Below are 23,453 nucleotides of genomic sequence, written 5' to 3'. Positions count from 1 at the left end.
GTTACAAAGTGACGAACAAGTTCAAATGAATTTTGGCACTTTGCGGCGGAGCGCTGCGCCACTGAAATGCCTGTGGAGATCAAAGGGTCGTCTTTCCAAGAAACGCGGTTTTGTGACCCCGGACCCAGAAGCGACTGGTTTGACTATTTACATAGAACTCAAACGGAAATTTGGACAAAAAAAAAAAAAAAAAAAATCACAACCTGTGAAGCTTTGAGCTTCCGGACGCACCTGTGAACATTTTGCATCACGTGTTCATTAAGTTCTGGACACGCAGCAGGAGCGTTTCCTACTGCACAGGTTGGATCTCGACCGACTGTGTTCTGCCTATTTTTAGTTTTTTGCCGCATTTGGATGTGGGGGGTAAAAAAGGACCCTATTACAAGCCTAATTCAATATTAGCAGACAGCATGTTGACAAAAACCAGATCAAAGGTTACGCTAACGCGCAGCAGCTGTTAAAGTCTATTAACATGGAAATGAATGCAAGGACTCGGTAGCCTGTTGTCATACCTACAGTGAACAGCCTAAATAAGTTGCAGTGAAAAATCACAAGGGCCGTACTTGATAAGACATACTCGTGTTACTATGGCAACATCATGGCTCAAGCAAAGAATGCAGAGATCCGGGTAATCGTTGTCATTGGGATACACTCTGGTACAAGACTAGCGTATCACACTATCAGGACGTTAATACCTTTTAAAAAAAATCATTATCCTTTGGCACTCGTTATCACTTTCAGACGCTATAACTGGCCGTGCATTCACAGCCACATAAAATCCAGCACCTTTGTGATGCACGAGTACTTAACAGCGATATACTCTGTGCTCTTGCTCCTGTGCAAGAGTGTGAGATGGACTTAGGAAGAGAATAGTTATTGACATTACGCAAACAAAGAATTGTCCTTTCAGACTCTTGTTGCATGCATGTTTTTATGAGGTGTGTTTATTTTTTTTGCAGAAAGTCCATTAATTTCCATGCATTGATTGATGCTGATGATGAAGATTAATTGATCCTGATTATTTCCAATATTCAAATGCAATGAATAAGATGCATGTGCTGACATTTTAACAAACTTCTGGGAGGCGGCGTGTTTTCTTTGTGACTTCTTTCTTTCTGTGGCCCTAACTTTGTCACATCTGACTGTCAAAAATCATTTGTGAAGTCTTCCCACAAAGCATCTGCTCTCACTTACTCCCTATTCACGTTCAAGTGAAAACGAAATCCGCAGCTGTCATGTGAGGGGGAAAAAAAAACAACACATCATAAATGCACCTTTGTGAGGAGGACTAAGGTAACAATGCTTCCAGCTGGCTCTGGAATCTGCTGTGAGGACACTGACAAATGTGTTAAGCGCTGGCTGCAAGTCCGAGCTGCACTGTTTACCAGAGCGACTGGACTGCGTCTTTTTTGCGATGTCCAAGTGTTTTATATTTACCAGTGTTTTTGCCTGAGAGTGCGTGCCACACACACACACACACACACACACACACACACACACACACGAGCCGGGCTGCTTGAGGAAGAAACTGCTCACTTGCAGTCCAGTTGAATTCCTCCGTGTGTGGCTGGATGTGAGGATGATTTTCAAACTGTTAGTCCGCGGTTTCATCACATTTTATCCCTGTAATGAGTTTAACTGGCGCTTGAGGTGATACATTAATATTGGCTGAGCGTCTATTGTGCTACCCTGAGCGCTAACAGACGGCTGTAGCCCATTTGACTGGCAGCAAGAATTCCCCGTGCTTTTGTGGCTGCGCGGCGGTTCATGTTGCACCGCGTGTGGTCGCCGACTACGGCGCTCCGTGAGGTTTCTATTCAGCTTTCGCGAACGCTTTGATGGCAAACACTTCATATATATGAACGAACACACACACACACACACACACACACACACACACACACACACACACACACACACACACACACACACACACACGATGTTCTTGTGGGCTGCATACATACAGTGATGGTATGAATAACAGAGGATCTCGACGGCACTTTGATAACATGGCGGAAACCGTCAATCAAAAGTCTTCGCAAACAATGCGGAGCAGTTTTAAACATTCGGCCACGTCTAATTGTGGTTCTTTGAAAGGGACGAGAGTACACTGTGATATTTCTCTGAAGAACTGTTGTGAAGTCCATCTGTTAATCCTCATATATTGCTGGTGCCCCCTGCTGTTCAAAACCTTAACTGTGTTTACTTTTCCTCCCTCTCTTTCTTGGCCCACTGCTGCTGCAAAGGAATTATTAGGCCAAATGTTCTTGTTGGTACTTTAGTCCAGCGACTTTTCAGCTGGTTATTAAGATAGAAATGCTAATTCCCTCTGGAGCAAAATCAAAGAGTGTGAATAGAAAAACAGAATTGTACGTCTTTATAAAATGCTAAATGTGTGACGGCTGCCTCCCTTCCAAAAACATTCCCTCTTCCGTGTTTTTTCCTTTCCATCTTACATTGCTATTACACAAAAGACTACCAGACAGAGAAAAAGCCATGCAGGAGTCTATCATGAGCAGATCCTTTCTGTGTCCTATAGTTTCCCCTCACCCTCGCTGTGAGCATAAATAAAATCAACTCTGAGCAAAAAAAAAAAACAACAAAAAAACATTTCCATTTCACAAAAATGTCAGACATGTGTTGTGGTTGCTAAGCAAACAGTGACTAATAATATCTACATGGAAGAGGTTTGCATTAGCGCCGCAAGCCAAAGCACAGCACGTCTCAGTCTCCACCAGTCCAAAGACAATGAGGGTTCACCACACTGTAATTACCAGACAATGAGTTTGTCACTCACTTCTCATTAATATGAATAAGGAGGGATGGATAAAGGTGTTGGGCCTAAATTTGCCACAGTTTTTGACGTGAGAACGGGAAAACAGCCCAGCGTCACATTCATCCTATCAAAATCTACCGAGGCAGAGAGTTTTTAGGCTTTTGTGTGTCAGTCTTTTCCTGTCACGGCTGGATGAGTGCAGCATGGTAGAGGGCGTAGAGGGGTAGAGATTGATGTAACAGGTTTGGGTTCTTATTTTTCTTAAATCGTGGAAGGAATTAAAGAAAAAAAAAGACAGAATGTTTCAGATGTTCTGGGAAAAGACAAATTCTCAAGCAAACACACGTACCTACTGCTGTGTATGTGTATGTGTGTGTGTAAAAGAGTGATGCGACCAGTATCTGGTTGCCTGCTTGATGCGAACATCTGGGATATGTATGAAATTGCCTCTTACATAATCTCCAATTTGTGTCCGCATGTCCGATTTGTAATAATAATTAATTAGAGCTGTTTGAAATTAACAAAACAATGACTCAAACACAATGTTTGGTGGATTCGTGTTGCACACAGTTATTGGTTTAATAACAACAGAAGGTGCAATTAAATAAACAGACATTAGACAATGCTTACCACACCGCAGCGTGTTAAAATTGCACTCCTTTATTTGTCTATCCTCCCCGCGGTGTAAAGTGTCGGCTTGCTCTGTGAATAATCAATAGCAAAACTAACAACAGGCCTGTTTTTTTTATAGAGTAAAACCAACAGATTAGTACAATGAATCCGAAAAAAAATGCGCTTTGATTCTGCGGCAATGCTTTTTTTTTTGTTGCTGCTACCTCAGTGCTGCTCGACATTTCAAATGAACAAGTTGAAATCAAAGCGTTGGGAACTGCAGGAACCTTATACAGAGCTCTATTTACAGGAGCGACGTGAGTTCCCGAGTGAAAACTTAATTGCCTTAAAGAACCAATTGTATCGGTGGTCTGCCACAAGTTTTACTTTGACAATTAGCTGGAATAATGTCATGTGGCAAGAATAATTTGACAGTCAGAGGAGCGTGATGAATTATGGGCCACTTGACACCTTAATGTTTTTGTCGAGTCGCACGGAACGACCTTTAGTTGAGTGCACTAAATTGATTCATAGTTAGACTTTTTAAATGTAGGGTTGGAAAATTTTCAGACGTTTCACTGCTTGGCCTTAGAATACATCCGCCAAACTGTTTTGCAGTCGGTGCATCGGGCACACGGCTGTGTAGCGCTGCATAATGAAGACGACTGCTGTCTGTTCGAAACAGGAAGGTTTTTTTTTGCAGTTTTGACTCAAAACCTGGATGTAAGAATGTTTTGTATCTATACGTAGTACGGAGGCATTTTCAGCAAATCCAATTTATGGCTGGCTGGATTTCTTGTTTCTTTTTTCTCTTTCTTGTGTGGATTTCTGTGTTTCTGGCAGCTGATCGGATGTATTTTTTCTTGCAGTGACAGGCACAAATGAACAAGTGCGTTCCAACAAGTGGTTAACATGCCAAGAATGTATTCTTATTTTCAAAAAATCAAGCAAAGGGAAATAATGATTACTATCCTGCACTTTAGTAATGAATAATGTTCAAACATTGAAAGCGAAGGTGGTGATGGGGACAGCAGTTTCTGCACAACACTGACGTCAAGAAATCTCCTGGGCAAACTGGCTTTCCAGGCTGAGTGCTGAAGGCACAGTTCCTACCTGTCTGAAAACCACCTCCATCATCCTTGTATCCAACACATCAGCAGCTATGTCTTTGAAATTGTGAACAGTCTCTTGGGCTCTTTACAGTAATCATGATGGGTGGCAAGACCTTGAGTCTTAAACCAGTTCATGCCACTTTGCTTACAGGCCTGACAGAGGCACAGGTGACAATACGTCAGCGACCCCCTGCTACTGCTCTGTTAATAAAAATAAAAATCGACAGCTGGGATAGGCTTCAGCAGACCCCTGCTACCCTGAGTTCATGAAGAAGCCAATATTGAAAATGGATTGATGGATGGATGAATGGATGGGCATGTTTCGATAGGGCAACCACAACTCTTGCATCATCAAACTTAACACTGGTGTATCTCAAGGTTGTGTACTGAATCCACTTCTGTATTCTCTAATACAGAAGTATACTAAAAAACTGCATCACCACAAACAGTCCATCAAATACACAACCAAAACACCACAACTTATCAGACAACCTCAACTTTAACACACACTCAGACACACACACACACATACACACACACACACACACACACACACACACACATACACACACACACACACACACTCAAAAAAGAAAAATAATAATCACAGATATGCAGAGCATAAAGACAACTGATTTATCGAGACTCAGCTTTATTGGGAGGAGATCAACTTCCGATTTCATTTCAATGCATATCAGGGATCGTGAGCTGCAGCGCAAACACAGCACACACCATCATGACATCTTCTTCCTGAGAAATCTCAAGTACAGTCAGTAGACTCCCCACACCTCTGCTGTAAAGCTGACATTGTCGCCAGTATAGTCCTGACATATGGCTCTACTGTCTGGCACTCCAACAGCATGGAAGCAGAATGGAAATAAAGGAACTCAAAAAATATTGTATTCCTACTCCCCTCTCCTGAGTCTGGGTATCATCCACTTGACTCGTTTACCTCAATAGGCCACAAACACCTGAAATGGCCCAACACACCAGTGACACCTCCGTCCTTCACCTGCACAGCTTGATAGTCAAGCCGTGCAGGTACGCCAAGTGGCAGTAGGTATACAATTCTCTCAGCGTAAATAAATGTAATTTAAACATGTTCAATCACATGTTGATAATAAAAATTATTTTATTTTATTTTTATATTAAGTTAATATTCAGTAAATCATCTGTATGAGTGGAACATCTTTGTGCACGTTATTCTTTTTTCATTTTATTTATTTATTTTAGCTGGCTTTAGATTTGGACAGTGTTACTAAACAGAAGCCTGTGTCTGTGCACTTCTTACATTTGACCAGTGAGTGGCGCTTGAGCTCCTGGAAGGGTGAATCTGCAGTCTATATCTCTTGTTCTCTTCTCTTACACGCACACACAAGCAGTCTCCACACATCCATATTAAATCTCCATTTCATTAACGTCTTGTGAAAACACTGTATAATGACACTGGCCGCACGGCATTATAGAGACATTTCTTAACCTAGAGCTGTTATTTGTTGTGAGCAACAAATTGTTTGTTTTGTTCATAATAACATATAAATTAGATATAAATTGGAAGGTCAAAGGTGTTGAAAGTCCAAAGCGAATTTTCAGTGATTTTAGGAAGTTGAGGTGAGATATATTCTATCCCAGGTATCCTTGACTTCAGTGGGGAAATACTTTGCATTAATATTATTCCAAAAAACGATTTAGATCTCCAGCAACCAGCCAGTTTAGACCTGTTTACAACCTCCTGCAAAATACTAGACCTTTTTTGTATCTTTAAACTCTTTGGAGAAGGACAAAAACAAGTTGGGGTCAGAGGGCAGAACAGACACCTGGACTGACATTATGTGCAAAACTTGGTCTACTTCTCCTTGTGTTATTACAAATGATAGATCACCAGAAAAAAGAAAGAAGAGAAAGTAAAAGGTGGTATTTTCCTTTTTTTCCCCCTGTTTCGGGGAGTTCATTGAAAGTTCATTGCCAGAGGACATAAGCAGAGGGAATAGAGCAGATAGAAAGATTGCCTGCATGCGAATTTCACACTCACCTTGAAATAGTTCCTACATGAATAAAAAAAATCATAAAAAATACATGTAAAAACTCCTTTATCCCAATTTATTTTCACTTCAAAATAGACAGCACAACGCAAACATCTATAAAAGACTGTTTTAATTCTAAAAGAAGGGGGATCTCTTCTTAAATTGTCATGAATTAGGTCTGCACATTACCTATCTCAAATAAGGAATTAATCAACAACTATTTCATTTATTATATGGAAGATGGATGGTTGGATGGTTGGATGGATGGGTGGATGGATGGATGGATGGATGGATGGATGGACAGTGAGATGGATGATATCATTATCACAGATTAGGCAATGTGAGTGCTTTGAGAACCTGGTCGAAAAGCGTGATATAAATCCAAGCCATTATTGTTATTTTTCAATGTCAAAGTTAATGTTGAAGTCTCCCCCTAATGGCAAAAGTGGTCTGAAAAGAATCAGAAAGCTAAACCATGTGGCCATAACCTTCTGGTATTCTTTGTTTCTTTGTTTCTATGTGTATTAAGTTCAGGCCAAAACAAGAGAAAGGAAGTGGATGCAATTGCTTAAACTTGTTATAGTCGTAACACCACACCCACACCTGTGTGAAATTAATGCTGAGGGAGAGGTGAGGTGTGGTTAACCCTCCAAGTCCAACCTCTGATGCTGAGTGCCAAGCAGGGAGGCAATGTGTTCCATTTTACTGTAGTGAGTCCCACCTGGGGATTGAACCCATGACCTGCGGGTCTTAGGATGGACTACAAGGCCACTGACCGACTGTGTGGTTTTTTTTGCACTCTGAAACTATCTTTTGGTCTGCAGGTATTTGTCCCAAACATTTAGCACGAATCTAAAACCAAGAGTTTTTGCAGGAGCAGTTGAGTCACCACTGTAATTCACCTGGGCGGGGTCAGTGTCACTCACTACACACATCCATTACGGCAATTCTTTTCCATTATTTTTTCAGATTAATCAAAACTCATATAAGAAAAGAAGGAAACACAGGCCCCTCCCCTTATTGTGACACTGTCCAATCCTACGTGAGGAGTCGTTGAGGGTGGTGGTGGTGGGGGGTGGCGGTGTGGTATTGGAAGTTTCTGACAGTTAATTGGTTAATTTAGCTTCTGGAATTTCCACCTTGACTTTCCAGTCAGCGTCCTTAATGTGTTGTTCATACGTGCAAGAGTACGGGAAAAGATTTGGTATCGGCCTACCCAAAATATAATTTCAACCTATAGCCCACTGTGCAGTGTGCGGAAAACAGAGGGCTAAACATGCTGTCATCTAGACATGTTGAGAGTGTATTGGATGACTAATCATGCAAAGCTGCCCCCATTGTGCAGATAATCAATCAGTAAAGACTTTAAGAAGCCCTGCCAGCCACCCTAAACGCGTGCTGCTGGTTAGATTCTCATGTGACGCTGCCGGCCTCGTCACTCGCAGTGTCATCCTCCTCGTCACTGGAAATGGGTGTATTTTTTATTTTATTTTTTTGCATCCTCCCCTCTCTCCTCTCTCTCCTCCCTGCTCGTCCTCTGCAGGCAGGCGGGCCTGCTGCTGCTGCTGCTGCTGCAGAGAGGGGCTGCGTGACGTCACAGAAGAAGGCTGGAGCAGCTCCTTGCTGGTTGGAGCGGAGGAGGAAAAAAATGGGGGAGAGAAGACGGCTTAGGTGAGTGAGACGCACGTTTCTTTCATGGCTTTTTCTCTCCTCCCTTCCCGTGTCGCCGCTGCGTCTCTTCCGATCACATCGGCGTCGCCGTGTGCGCCCCTTTTTTCCCCTTTTAACGACGCGCAGCTGCAATCGTGTGCTGCACATTCACGCAGCGTCGGGATTACAAGGGACGGCGGTGAGTCAGTGCCGCTCCGGTGTGTAAGCATAAAAAAAATGGTGAGGGAAAAAAAAACCCTACATAGATGCCAGGTTGCCTTCGTGCACGATGGATGCCATCCGTGCGTTCGGCTCGTCCGGGTTTGCATGGCGCGCACGGCCGGTATGGGTAACATGGGCACCGTCCACACCCACATGATGAGCGGCGTGAGGTGGATCCATGTGCGGTGCAGAGATGGAGCTCAGTGACGTGCACCTCCCCTCCACACACACACACACACACACACACACCCCCCTCTTTTTTAAATTAGAAAAAAAAGACCGACGGACAGAATGAAAACGCCACCAGCCCGTGAAGTGCACGGTGTCACGTCGGTGTGGAAGGCTGTCAGCAGCCCGCAGCCCCCAGGGGAGCCCACCGGCCTGTGGCCTGGATGTGCTGCTGCTGCTGCTGCTGCTGCTGTTCACTGAGCCATCATCTGCTGGCTGCTGTATTAATGTGTGCAGTGTTTACAAGTTGAGCATCTCTGCTTTCAACACACACACACACACACACACACACACACACACACACACACACACACACACACACACGCACATACGCAGCTGCATTATTATCTGCTCTGCATCATTTGCTTTGTGACATTTCCTGTCACTCCCTGGATCCACGCTGGTCGTGACTCGCGTCTCCAGGTTCCCGCGGGACACCTCGGGCGTTAAAGCCTCAGGTCATGGACTGGATGGACACAACGCGGGGGTGTCAGACAGCCTCGGCTACTGGTGATCAGGGGGAAACCATGATCACGGCGTTTCAGTAAGTGGGTCAGAGCCACTACTAGCTGCTGTGATTGTACAAAAAAGACAGAAAGAAATAAAAAAGATGTAATTGGAGCCAGTCAGGCAGAAAAGATGGAACTGCAAGCAGAAAATAAGCAAATGATCATGTCCTCGGCTGCCTTCCCCTCCCAAATCCAACTCTGGGCTGGAGTGCGTGGAGCACAAGTGTCCATCTGTGGACCCTACAACACATCCACGCTGGTCCCACAGCAGACTCTCTGTTTGCATACCAGCAGCTTTCAGCAGCTCTCTAAATGCCAGTGCAGGCTGATTGTCTTCCATGTGATCGCGCTGCTGAATTACTGATGCAGAGTGTTTTACAGGGCTGACACGTTTCTCAGTGTTCTAAGAACTGTGAATCACATTGAATTCCCATGATGCCACAGGAGGTAACATCTATCTATCTATCTATCTATCTATCTATCTATCTATCTATCTATCTATCTATCTATCTATCTATCTATGTATGAACGATGAACGGGGTTTAGGGGCTTTATTTACAAAAGTAACATTCATAAATAAAATGTAAAATAATCTGAGTCCTTTCCTTTCAGCAGATTATTTCCACCATTTATTCTAAATGTCAGAAATGTATTCAAATGTCTTGTCTTATCTAAACAAGTGTCCAGGGTCTGAGAGATAACCTTTTGATTACCAGACTCTCCCCCCCACCCCCTCTTTTAACAATCACAGCAACGTTTAGACAGTCTATGACTTGATGTTTACAACCTGAATAACATTTCAGTCAGGCTGGTATTTCCCTCTACACAAAATCACTCTGATGACTTGTTTCATGTTTTTTCCCACCGACTAAAAGCTGGCAATGTCATTGTTTTGCTTCGAGCGCTAAGTGTCCGTCCTCTTGAGTGTTTCTCCTCCTAGTAAAAAAAAAAAGAAGAAAAAAAGAAGAAGTAATTATCGTTTATGATTCAGCCTCACCGTTCGCTCATTCATTATTCACTTCTCTCCCAACAAGTCCTCGGTGCGTTTGCACAGCTGCTGCTTCAGGCATCTCCAGGCCGCAGTGTTATCACTGTAGTCAAACGCTGCTCACCCAACCGTCACCACGGTTCAAGGGATCGGGCCCCCGTTCCTGGCTGCAAGCCATTTCAACTTTTCTGACAGCTTGTCATGGCCAGAGACTGTAGACAGATGCAGATTCGCAACCCAGTTCATGTAATACTTCTTTGTTGTTTTATTTGCTTTTTCAGCCACTGGACTATGCCATGTGCCTTATGATTGATGGGCAATAAATCTATTAAATGCTCCTGCATTTGGACTCCAGTCAGACAGATCGCCGTGCGTCTGCCCACTGGAAATGGGGAAATATTTAGTCGATTTCCTCTTTTCTCAAGCAGACTTGGTAATATCTTGCCAATGCAGGTTTGGGATTAATGAGTGTAAGAGAAGCTTGGAGAGAGACTGAACTCAGCCACATGTTAGAGTGGCCATTTTCTGCATCATTTCCTACAGACATCCTCAATAAAAGCTGCATATCCCGTTCTATTAATATATTGCCCCAAATCATATTTTCAGGTTTTTCAAAGGACCGAAAAAGCTCAACTCATACAGAGTCAATTTATATTTGTTAATCATTTCACGCTTTATAATAATAAATGAATACTGGCTTACAAATAATGTTAGGAAGGAAATTAACAAGCTTTCAGTGACTGTAACATGAGAGATGGTTTACATGATTTTGGGCAAATTTACTAACATGCTTTTGTTTCCTGCAATTTTAAACCTGATTTGGGCCAAATTCCCTCTGGAAGTTCTCACACATCATTTGACATTGGCCATTTTACCTAATGGGTGGGATCACTTGGATGTTGGAGGTCATGCGTGTCATTTTTGTCAAACTACTGAGCTATGTGAAGCTTACTCTATTGAGAGAGAAACAGTATTTTACCCAGCGTTGATTGAACTTGCAGTTTCCACAGTGAAATGTGAGCATATTTGCGCTGTGAGATAAATACACTACTAAGCTATTTCACCTGTTTAGGGCACCAGTAGGAAAGGTTTGAGTCATTGGCCATTGACTCGGACTGTAAGTGTGCCACTGCATGCTTACCCCATGTGTGCAGGTGATCGGTGCAGGAATCAGTGCTGCTAATTGCGCCGCAACGTAGATCCATGTAGAGTGGAGGATAATTATTTCTGAGAACTGACGTTTGGATCAATAGCAGAGGGTGGCGGGCCGACGGAGTGGGCTGTCCGTCTCATTCACCATCTTAGCTTTTCTTGCTGGGGCTCCAGTAATGACACTCAATGGGGTGTTATTTCTGTGAGAGCTGCTGCTCTGCTTTAGCTTTTCCTCAGGTGCCACTGCTGTCTTTCACTGACAACAAACATGCTGCTGCTGCTGCATCACTACATACTGTAGGTAGTTTTTTCTACAATTGAAATACCTAATGTGATAGTATGTGATAGATATTGCTAGCAAGTTTTGAGGGGTTCTCTTAGCAGTTTTACAGCCTACTGTCTGTGTTAAGGCTCCCTCATGGTCTTTGGGGTGAACGGTGACAATACCTCGGTGTTGTGTTACATCATGCATGTTAACACTTAAACTTAAAGGTCCCTCAATATGCAAAATCTCTCCAGCCTGCCAGTGAACACCTCAGAAACGATTAAATCCATCCTTAACTTATTTAGCTAGCTCTACGTTTTATAAATTGTGTGCTAAAAATCTAGAACTCAACCCTTTGTGATGTCACAAAGGTCACTGACACCTCTCTCAGGTTAGTGACAACACCCACATCCATCTTTTACCGTACCAACTTTGACTCCCTTGTCATTGTCTCCTTCCACATTTTTCGTATTTTCAACGTAGTATCAGTTTTAGCTCAAAGCTAACACCCAGTGATCTTAGAGGAGTAAACAGAGGGCTAAACATTAAGTGCTCCTGAGATTTCTTTTATCTGGATAGTTAATAGTGCCTGGCTGTTCTGCTGAAAGTCTAAAAGGAGCCTTTTAACGTTGTAAGCCGGGCACGCCAGACTCAATTTGTGTACGTCCCTCCCGACTGTGTCTTGAAGGAGTCTGCGTTTGGCCCATTTTCAGACCTGAAGAGGAGAAAACGATGACAAAGCGTTATTCCAAATTGCACGCGGCCGTGACGAAAGGCAAGTGCATCGTCACAGAATCTCGTTGTGAGACGACGTTGAGCCCATAAGACGTCCTGGGAACAGAGCGAGGAGTGGAGCTTCAGTCCCAGGCCTCAGTCACTATCATGCTTTGATCACGTCTTTCTGCGACTGTAGTTCTCCCTCTAAATCCCACCGCCCTACCTTCTCTCCCTCCCCCACCACTCATCATAAAGCCCCTCATTCCAGGGAACGTGGCAGAGCGCTGCAGGGAATCTCCTCCTCCTCCTCCGGTGGCTTCTTCTGTTTTGACACTTTTGTGGCGTTTCTCCCTCCCCGTCGACTTGGAAGTTCAGTTTTGCGATGGCGTCCGACTGTGCAAACACAAATGTGGGCGTGGATGAGCTTCTGTTTCTCACGAGAAGCACCCGCGGTGATAACAGAGCCCGTTGTTGGAGTGTAGGACGGCGGCCGCGTCACACCTTTCACACGGTGTCTGCAACAGCTGAGCGTGCACGGCGCTAAGTGATGGTTCGATCCTGCGCCGAGGCTCCTCTGGGTGAAGCTTTGCAGAGCAGAGCAGAGCGAAGGCATGACTGTGCAGCGACTTGACTCACTCTCGCAGCAAAACAAACATTTTACGCAGGTGCAGTGGGGGTATAGCTCGTCCCACTGTTCACTGCAGCTCCAGGGATGTCAGACACTGAAGAACCGTCAGCTCGTGGCTGACAGTCGCTCGGCTTGTTGGTTGTTTGTTTCTTCATATACATATTCAGCACGGTTTGACGAGCTGGCCCCCATTTCTTTATTCCAACACTTGCACCGCTGTCGTGGCCGGAGGGCTCGGCGTATGCAGTATTTTCACGTCAACAGTGTGAGGAGTTTGACATGAATGCAGTGTTGTTGCATCTGGTGGCAGCTGATCTCAACGTTTGCGCAAAGCGTGCAGTGTTCACGCTATCTTTGCGGCCTACAGTCATAAATTCTGATCTGGGGACTGTGGGGAACATTGGTTCCGTTCAGTTATAAGCAGGCACCTACGGCTCCGCTCTTTAATGGCCACTCGCTCTATCGGCAGTCGGGATTCCACTGGGAGAAGCGTCCCATCTAATAATCACACAGATGGGCGTTAACTAAATCGAGTGTTAGCAGGGAGATGGTTCCAGAGGGAGCGGGGTCCACGCAAAAGCCAGACCTCGGTGCTGCGTCAGACCTCCAGCGTCCATGTTGGCACCTGGTCAGGTTTGGTGATTCAGGGATTTTTCACACAGTTATATGCATGTAAAGGCAGACGGTAGAAACCCCAGAGGTAATTTTTCCTCCTCCTTATTATGCATTTTGCATCTTGTTGCAACAGGGTAGATCTTCGGTTGTAATGATAAATTTGCTGTACTTATATTTCTATAATATTTGGCTAGTGGGAGAATAGATAGAGTTGGCTCATGTATTCCATATGGACAAACCTGTTTTAGAAAGTGGTGAAGAATTGCTGTCTCTATTCAGTGAGGAAACCAGTCAGGTGATGATGCGAGATGATGCATTCACTGTTAAGAACCGGGTCCGGAGAGCGGGGTATTCACGTAACCACTTCTTTCAACAAAGTGTATTTAAACAAAGTGTCAGATTCTGTTTGTGCTTTTCTTTCTATCTTGACAGTCAATGTTTCCACCTGGTGTGAAGCCCGCTTCCCTTCAAGTGTCTCCCAGCCAATCAGCTTCTCTCTTGTTTCCACATGGCTTCAGCTATTCATCTGTCTTTCTCTCCATCTGCGCTGCATTCTGGCATTAGTATCGTCTCACCTTCATGTACTGTAGGTTTTTATCCTATGAAGTGTTATGGAGTACAGTGAATGGAACAGAACAGGAGCAACATATCAAAAATAATTCTCGCTTTCAGCTCGATGCTTGTAGACGTGTGAAGAACATGATATAAAGAGGCTTTTTGTGCCTACGTTCTCCCCCTCACTCATGACTGTCACGTACAGAGGCATGACCTCGTAGAAGGCTTCATTATCTTACATTATCTTATGTCTCCAGTGCCAATATAGCCATAAGTGATTGTTGTTTTTGTCATTTTTATTCAAAACTGTATTTATATATGATAATACATGTATATATTGTTAAAAATAATATATATACATGATATCACATATGTCTTTCTGGTACTTTGCTGTACTCTTTATTTAATGTTTCTTTTCTGTTTTTCTATTCCACATTTTCATGGGAAATGTTCCAATCCATTTCATTACTCAGACAATAAGTAAAATATAACTATATAATTACTTGTCAATTGATGACGATCACTGCGCTCCATAATTATCCAACTAATAAACTTTAATTGAACGTGGTAGCACCAGGTGGCTGATTTGCACAGTCATTATGACAGAGCTTCTGTGCACGTCTGCCTCCTAGAATAATGCCGTGACACAAAATGTGGCCTTGGGTTTGTGGCAGATGTACTTCTTCTTATCATTCTGGGAGTGATACAGAAGCAGCGAGCGTTTGCTGTTTCCAATTCAACTGTCTGTGTCTGAAATACATCACGAATGTCAGATCAGTGTGAAATCACACAATCTGAGCCTTGACAGGTGAGACGTGCGGACAGCTGTGTCCTCGGTGCTCAAGGAATGGCAGTATTAGAAAGGTTTTTGGCTTCTTTATTGAGTTTTAAAAATAGTTGAACATTTTTATGAGCCCCAAGTAATCTATTTATTTATGTGGAAATTCACAAATTTTCATTTTTTTTTTGTACTGGGTGTGTTAGTTGGCATGCCAGTAATGCAAAAAGAAATATTTAAGATCTGAAAAAGTCAGCTTTTAAAATGTGACCCCTATAATAATTAAGAGCCCCTTGGATCTTTTTTTCTGTTTTTGCATGGTTCAATAGCCTCAATTATTAATTCTGAACAGATGGGACAGTCCTCTGTCTGGGTGGACGGGATGTCGTGGCTGCATCTGCGAGATGATCCTCCTTTAATAAGCGGGCGCCTGTTGGCAGCAGACTCCCTGTTCCAGCCTCAGCAGACGCCTAATAACAGTGCCTCCGGCTTCAGGGGACTTCCAGTGTATCAGGCCTTGGTGAGGAATGGCCCGCGTCTAACACTTGTGATTACACCGCCAATGTCTTCGCCCCGTGTCGCTCTATTAATCTCAACAATGGAGAGTTCGAAGAGCAACTTCCTCTCTGTCCAAGATTCAATCCTGGAATCTTTTACAGCAGCGACAAGCGGCAACAAGAGTCTTAAGTGATCTACGATGGGGCGCGGCTGAGCTCCATGGACCGCATCTGATATATGCACAAGTGCAAGTTCAAGACTTCAGTGTGATTACGCGTCATTCACAGAGGTGCTATGATTTCTTGAGTGAATTACGCTCTGTTGTCGGCAGTACTTGACATTTCGGATGTTAACTGGAAATTGTAAAATATATGTGGATGTCAAAGGCTTGTATGCAGGAAGTGGTCTCGTCCCCCAAGGAGCAGGAAGATTCGACCAAACTAGTGTTTTTAAGGTTCTGGTCACGTTTGAGAGGCACCTTAAGTGACTTTCTTTTTCTACAGTTTCACAGCAGAAAACATGCAGTGTCCTTGGGAGGCTTGTTGTTAATGCTTTTCATCCAATAAGAAACAAGTAGGGCTGTAAAAACTGCACAAATAGGGCTACATGAAACGGACAAGGTTGCACCATAATGGGGGGAAATGTTCACAACAGTTACAGGAGAAAGGAGACGCTCCTTTTAATCTCTTCTCTCCCTCTATCTCTCTGCACAGCAGCGCAGCCTGCCAGAGTCTGTGACACTGTTTAGCTCTCTCTCTGTAGACAGGATGGGGTGGAGTGAAAGGAGATTGTCCAATACTAATTTAATTGCAGATCAAAAAAAAAAAGAACCAGAGGACACATGAAAGGGTTTTTGCCTTTGACATTCCAGCGTCAACACGCGTTTGCCGGCCCGACTTTCTTTCTCTTTGTCCGTTTTTCTTTCTGGTTTAAAGTAGCACATTTTTATTATCATTCAAAAATACAATGCTGTTTTTTTTTTTTTGATTGTGCCTTGCAATTTTCCTCACAGCGGGTCAGCCTTTTTAAAAGGGGAAAGAATTTAAAGCTTTTGAGAAGTGCCAGAGAAGGACCGACTGGATGAAGACAGAACAGAATAATAATGGCACCAGTTCTCGGTCTCGTTCTAGTTCCCCTTGTGGAGCAACTAACTGGTCTGGACTTGCCATCATGGTTGTTGGGGCTAACAGGCTCTCTCACTAATTGAACCATTTCCTTTTGCCATCTTCTTCCAATCTATCTCTAAGTATTTGACGCTATTAGCGCGAGACTTCACCCGTTAACACTATGTGAATGCCAGGTTTCATGTGTCTGGACCACAAGACCCAGAGATCAATATTCTATCTAAGGCTGGTCACGCTGTTGGTGATTTTAAGCCCAATACTAAGCCGGATTTACTGCCTGCAATGATAAAGAACCTGGCCTGACACGTAGTTGGACTGGAACCAAGATATTTAGATGCTGCAAAGCAATCTAATTATACCTGAAACGATTAATTGGCTATAATGCTAATTTTAAAAAAAAAATTCATATTGTGATGTTGCTGCTGTTGGACATTGGTCCCACTGTTTCATATGGACACATACTGCGATGCACATGATGCCTGGATGTCCTGGATGTCTTTGTTTCAACTGGTCCATGTTGTCAGTCATTTTCAGACTATTTCAAATACACTTTTGGTCGTCTTTTTAAATAACCGTTTTTGAATCGGGATTGAATCGGAAAAGATCATCAATAGACTTCCCAATTAAAAAATAATTTATGTGTAAAAAGTGCCAGTTGAAGGTCCAACTTAACCAAATTCACATCAGCATTTTCTTGTTTCCTTCGTCTTGCAGCATCTGAAGCAAAGGGGCGCCAGCGACCACGACGACGACGATGTGAGGCGAGCGGCTGGGCTGCTGCCACTATGTGTGGTCGCGCGACTGAGCACGACTCCCCTCACTGCACGCCGACTCCTCCCACTTCCTGCCACCATCACCCGCCCTCCCCCGCTGTCACCCGCCGTGCTTTCGCCATGAGAGGACCTGTCGGGCGTTTGACCTCCGTGCCCTCGTACCGGCGCCGCCGCTGCCGTGCTGCGTGACCTCTCCCTTGCCCCCCGCCCCCCACTCTACCTACCCACCCTCCCCCCCCAACCTCCCCATCCCCTGCCCCTTCCCTCCCCCGGCTGCTGCCTCACGGCATGGCCTCTCTGGACCTGCCCTACCGCTGTCCTCGCTGCGGGGAGCACAAGCGCTTCCGGAGCCTGTCGTCCCTCCGCGCCCACCTGGAATACAACCACACATACGAGACCCTCTACGTCCTGTCCAAGTCCAACAGCGTCTGCGATGCCGCCGCCCTGCTGCCCCTAGTGGCGGAGGGAGCACTCCTCGCGCCAGCCAACAACAACGACCCCTTTGAGCCCCTGCGGCCCGCCGCCCTCAAGGAGCGCCGCTTCCCCTGCCGCGAGCTGCCGTGCGCCGACGACCTGAGCCTGACGCCGGCCAACTCCAACAGCGCGCCCAGGTACATTCCCAATGTGGAGTTCCCCCTGGGGGAGATCTTCATGAAGAAAGCCATGACGTCCGCCGACCCGGGCCCTCATGGGAACCCTGGCACGGCCGTGGCCGTGGCGGCCAACGTGGCAGCCAGCGCGGTGGAGGCGGCCTACGAGGAGGGCCTCGCCCGACTGAAGGCCCGGGCGTTTGAGCGGCTGGAGCTGGACGAACGGCTGGAGAAGCTCTCCGAGGAGGTAAATGCACCAGGTCATCGTATAATTTGTGCTTGTGCTTTCTTAATGTAGCGCAAGTTTGCAAAAGCATATTTGCCTCAGAGGGCTTTACATCACCTTCTGCTCTTTGACATTGTAAGAGAGAAAAACTCGGAGTGCCAGTCTGGTGTCTGGGTGAGATTATTAGGAGTTCCAGAGGCTTTTAACGAGAGCCGTCCTTTGCCAGTAAACCGGTCATTAAACTTCCTTCACCTCTCCTCCCAACGTTCCTTGTCTGCTCTCAAAGACAAAACTGATGTGCTCATCACAGGCCTGGTCTGACTCTGACTGATCACTCAGATTTAAGTCTTGAGAGCGACGCTACCACCAACACGCTACCACCAACCAACGAGACGCTGCGTCGTGATGATAAGAAAACGCGCTGTGAACAATATCAGAGCGCAGACTTCAGTAACGTGATCAAAAGTTCAAAGTGAATGGAACATTTCCTTCCTGTGCTGAGACATTGTGGCCACATTTAATGGATTAACATTTTATTTTCCCTCTCTTTTTATTTTTGGAGTTCATTTAAAAGGACGTAACCATTTGGATAAGCTAGTTTCTCTTGTCGTGCGAATGTCTGTTGCCATGACTGGCTCCCCTGTTATTCACTCAGCAGTGAATAGATGTTGATTTCCTGAGAAATGTTTTTTTTGCCATGCCACTGCCCCAACAGTTCTTTCTCCCTCGGGTTTCATAGAGTGTCCCGACATAACTTGATCATGTTATGCAAAAAAAGCTGATTTTTGATTTGGAGCTAATGAAGCTATTTACCCCAACCGCTAATAGCTATGTGACAAACCACTGAGACCACGAGATAAGCTATCAAATCCGTAGCCACGTTCACTGGGAAAACAGTGTCCAGCTCAAGTGCGCCCCCTGTGTCGTAGGTGGAGCAGAAAATAGCGGCCCGCGTGGGTCGCCTGCAGGCGGAGCTGGAGAGGAAGAGCTCAGAGCTGGAGCGGGCCAAGCTGGAGAGCGAGAGACTGAGCCAGGAGAAGCAGGACCTGGAGGACAAGGCCTCGGAACTGTCCCGGCAGGTGGACGTCTCCGTGGAGATGCTGGCCGGCCTCAAGCAGGACCTGGTCAACAAGGAGGAGGAGCTGAACCACAAGCAGCAGTAAGTGGCTCAGCCCTTGTTTGTTCTGCACTGGCGCATATTGACTTAAAAGTGCATGGTTGCTCGTTGATTGGGACAGAATCAACTAAGAATTTGCGCTGGATCGGTTACATTCTCAGTTTCGGCTAATTCTTTTATTTTCTATTTTTCACCTGTTTGCCTTTCAAGTATTCAAGGAACTTGACTGTCATACCGGCTCACCTGTACAGTTATGGTATGAAATTAGTACTCAGATCCAGTTTAGAAGCCATAAGTGAGTATATAAAAAAAAGAAATCTTAAAACCAAAATATAAACAACAAAAGCAGAGCAAATAAACAGTTAAATACAGAAGCTGAAATTAGCTCTGCCAAATACTACATGTGCGTATGGTAGCAGGGAGGTCGATAGAAGGATTTATTATTACTACACATTATTATTTCATTTCATTTCATTCTGTAGATATAGAGGTGTTTTATATCTTTTAAATTTTCGTTATGTGTGCATGATGAATGATGAATTGAATCAATGATGAATCTTGAGTCTTGAATCTTAAGAATTGGAAAAGACCTTTGCTTGCGCTGCTTTTAAGTTGTGCTGTTTTGTGGACATGCAAGCAAATTGCTTTTTTTTCTGCTTGTTTTCTTTGTTTTACACTATTTAGGTAAATATTTTAATTTTTTAAAAATATAATGTCTTGGACTTGGATTAAGGAAGGGTACCACTTTAGGTGGACACAGCTGAGTATAACAACGTGACCTTTGCCCCTAAGGTGGGACAGCTTTGACAGCGTGAACGTGCTGTGAACGCGCCGCTGCCAATCTCCCTCACCTTTCTTCTGACGGTGTGACTCTTAGCCGCGTCTGCTCTCCAGATGTTGCCCGGCATCTGTCTCGATGACATCACGGCAGCGCCAACCTCGGGGGCTGCTGAGCTGCCGAGGCCGTCCAGAGAGCTGGGCGGGAGCAGCTGGGCCTGCGCCCTCTCTCTCTCTCCCTCTCTGTTATATATCCAGCTGGTTTCTCCATCAGGCCGCTGCAAACAGGAGCTCTTGGATATAAATCAGTGCGGAGATGGAAGTAGTTGCTGGCTGTGGATCTGATGGAGGAGACGATCGGAGCTCTCCCACAATTCAGCACAAACATTGACCGGGCTTCCCTGTTCCCACCGGCGTCGTGTTGCTTTTTGTTGAGATCAGTCGCACAGGAATTGATGATGCGCTCCCTACAATGATGCTGTTTTTAGTCTCACAGGTCAGAAGCAAATATCTTTAAAAATATAAACCGGGTTCACTCTTTTAGTTCAGAACTCTGTCCTTTCTGTCGCCTTTGCTGCTGCTACAATCTTTTTTGTGACAAAAAAAAAAGTTTTCTTTGCGTTATTCGCGGCTAGTGTGAAAGACATTGGCATACTGTTAAAACTCAAACTTTTTTGTCAGAACAAAGTGTCACCAGTAGACCAGAGATGCAGAGATTTTGCATCGTCTGTTTTATCGATTTTTAATCAGTGTCACATTGACACATTTGTCACTCAGTTACACTTAACAAGAAAAAGCTTCATGACCTCATCAGGAGTTAAAAAGAAATAGAATGTTCTAATTATTTTCACCCTTCCATACCTTTCTTATAGAAATATTATCACCAGAACTAACATCTGTTTGTTCTGTTTCTAAAAAAATCGTATCTTGCTTTTCAATCCTTTTCATGATCTATTCATCGGCAGAAACAATAACAAAGCTACAAACGTCAGGGATGCACTTCTTTTCCCCCCCCATGTGTTTATCTGGATTCATCAGGATTTGCACAAACCTGGTTGGATCTTTCTCTTCTCGGTCACTAACTTTGAAGACGGTCTGTATTTTAGTCTTTTATACTTTGATACTTGCTCCTGACTAATTCCTGACCTCACTGCAATTCACTTTGTAAGCATGCTGCTGACGTTGAGCTTAATCACTGGTAACTTGCACCATTTATGGCTGTGATTGGTCCTAACCAAGTGGCATTCAGGTGCTGATGTTTCTCTTGGTGGCTGGACAAAACTCAATTAGACATGGTTCATTTTCATCTCGCTCCTTTGTGTGATTCCCTGGGCGCTTATGTTGGTGCGGCGGTGCACAAAAGCCTTTATTTAGGATGGTGTTACAGTAGCCACGGTCATCATACCCAGAGTTGGCAGCGTTGGCCCAGGAAGGTCAGCGTCCTCCCTGCCAGCCTGCCTCTCTGACTCCCTCAGTACACACACACACACACACACACACACACACACACACACACACACACTCTTTCTGTCTAAGTAGAGGGCTGGCAGTCAAACAGTGAGCTCTTTGAGAGTCGGCTGAGGTGGAAAAAGAGCATCACAGTCGGCGAATGTTCGCCGAAGTTCACGACTGAGCAGATGTTAGCGGCAGAGCGAGCGGCTCATTGGCTAAAACATGTAACAAAAGACGCTGTCATAAATTCCTGTGAGGGATCTCTGAAAACTCATTTTAAAAGGACATTGTTTGTCTTGTCACGAGCCTTCGTCGAGTGTTGAAACTGTCACAGCGCCTCACTGTGGCCACATGTGATAAATTAACCTTTGCTCGCAAAAAAACAAAAAAAACAAAACTGTACTCATTCTGAAAATGACTATTCAAGCTTAGCTTGCATTGCTGAAAAGGATTGCATCCTAAACAACGTGCGCTGACGCACCGTCACAAATATCCTGCTTTCGCTGTGCAGCTAAACGGAAAAAAAACCCAACAGTTTGCTGGACAGTATGCGCTTCAGTTGCAGCAGCAGCTGTAATCAGCAGAAACTGAATCCTGATGACGAGCGAGAAAAACTGAGGGACGCTTTGTCTCCATCGTTCACTCGCATTAGAATTACAGCCTCATTTGGTGTCTGTTGCACAATATTAGATTTTTTTTTTCTCTCTCGCTCTTCCCACTGCTGAAATCTGCATGGCGCAGATAACGTTGAGTGGCTGCTACCAATTGCCAGTTGTCGCGTTATCAACGGTGGGCCATTTATGAGGAGATAATAATAATTAACTAAGACCCCATAAGGAAATGTAAAGGGATATTACGGTATTTATAAAATGCAGTGAGAAGAATCACCTCACCTTGACGGAACGTTGTTGGCTGTACATTGCTGCAGATAGACTGTATGGTATTTTTTTAGGGGGTAAAAAAGGTAATGCCCATTTTAGATTCCTCAGTGTTTGTGTGTCACTACAGTGTTTCACAAGTATGTCATGCAACCTAGAGGGCAGATACCCAAGCTTGACCAACGACTCGGCCCGGGTGAAAAACATATTTTGAGGTGATGTTTGGGTTTGGCAAGTTTTCAGTGGAACAGGAGCAGCACAAAAGTCTGAGCGTAGAAATTTAACAAAGTGTTTTTCTCTCTTTCCATCGTTTTGTTACTACTTGGGGTTTGTAATTTTACATAATGACGCTGGACCATGTGTTACCATGGTAAACAGTCTGTAACCATAGCAAGAAGATTTGTGAGGCCTCGACTTGAAAGTGTGTTGGAAAAACTGTGGTTGGTTTTGGACGTGAAAAACAGTGACTGTCAGCTATGGGGCTGCACTCACTTCCTGCTTTCGCAGCCTCAACTGAGACAGAAATGTCTGGCTCAAGCCACGCTCCAATACAACTGTGTATTTTAAAATACCAGGATGTGGAATTATTTCAGGTTTTTGATATATGTTTTATCCTTGGACATGATGGTTTTGACTGCTGATGCATCCATCAGACTGTGAGCCCGTGAGATGTGGATCGACTGTTACTTAAACCTGTACAGGACACCATGTTCTGGTCTGGATACTAATGGAACACTATTAAATAGTATTGAAATTTTAGACTCTGAGCCAAACAGACAAAGTTAGCAAATGGGCTGTGAATCAAGAAATCATTTGAATAATTGCTAGTTGCCGCCCTCCAATAAACGTTTAGAGCCTCCATTGTGAGGCTTGAAATGTTAATTTCAGCTCGTTAGAAAGGTGATTATTATGGTAATTTTGTATCCCTGCGCTTGGCTATTGTTGTCTTGGGTTTTATTGAACCATGATCATTGCTGTTGGCCTGTTTACGTGTGCAGCATTGCCTGTTTCTTATAAGCTTATTTAAACTTATTTAAACGTAATTTTCCCCCTCCACCACATTTTCAGCGCTGGGTTTTATCCCCCTCAGGCTTGAATCATTCTCATTTTATTTCACCCTACGTCTTTGCTATAGTAAAATAACAGATCGCTTCGCAGCACGGCAAAATATGAGGGATCTAAATGCA

At 44.4% G+C, this 23,453-nt stretch overlaps 1 protein-coding gene across 1 annotated transcript in view; it reads left to right on the top strand.

Annotated features, from left to right (window-relative positions):
- Positions 1-8,086: 8,086 nt before the first annotated feature.
- The window catches only part of fbxo41 (F-box protein 41), a 40,363-nt gene continuing 24,996 nt past the window's right edge, over positions 8,087-23,453 (top strand). Inside the window, exons 1-3 of the mRNA XM_076031875.1 lie at positions 8,087-8,195; positions 17,168-18,063; positions 18,972-19,201. Of these exons, the coding sequence (XP_075887990.1) occupies positions 17,515-18,063; positions 18,972-19,201 (779 nt within the window). The 5' untranslated portion in view covers positions 8,087-8,195; positions 17,168-17,514. The remainder of the gene's footprint in view (positions 8,196-17,167; positions 18,064-18,971; positions 19,202-23,453) is intronic.

The sequence above is a fragment of the Nelusetta ayraudi genome, unplaced genomic scaffold (genome assembly GCF_046127955.1).
Source record: "Nelusetta ayraudi isolate G7.1 ecotype Tasmania unplaced genomic scaffold, CSIRO-AGI_Nayr_v1 ptg000004l, whole genome shotgun sequence".
NCBI lineage: Eukaryota > Metazoa > Chordata > Actinopteri > Tetraodontiformes > Monacanthidae > Nelusetta > Nelusetta ayraudi.
Note: the sequence above shows the minus strand (reverse complement) of the source record. Positions and strands in the feature narration are given on the sequence as shown.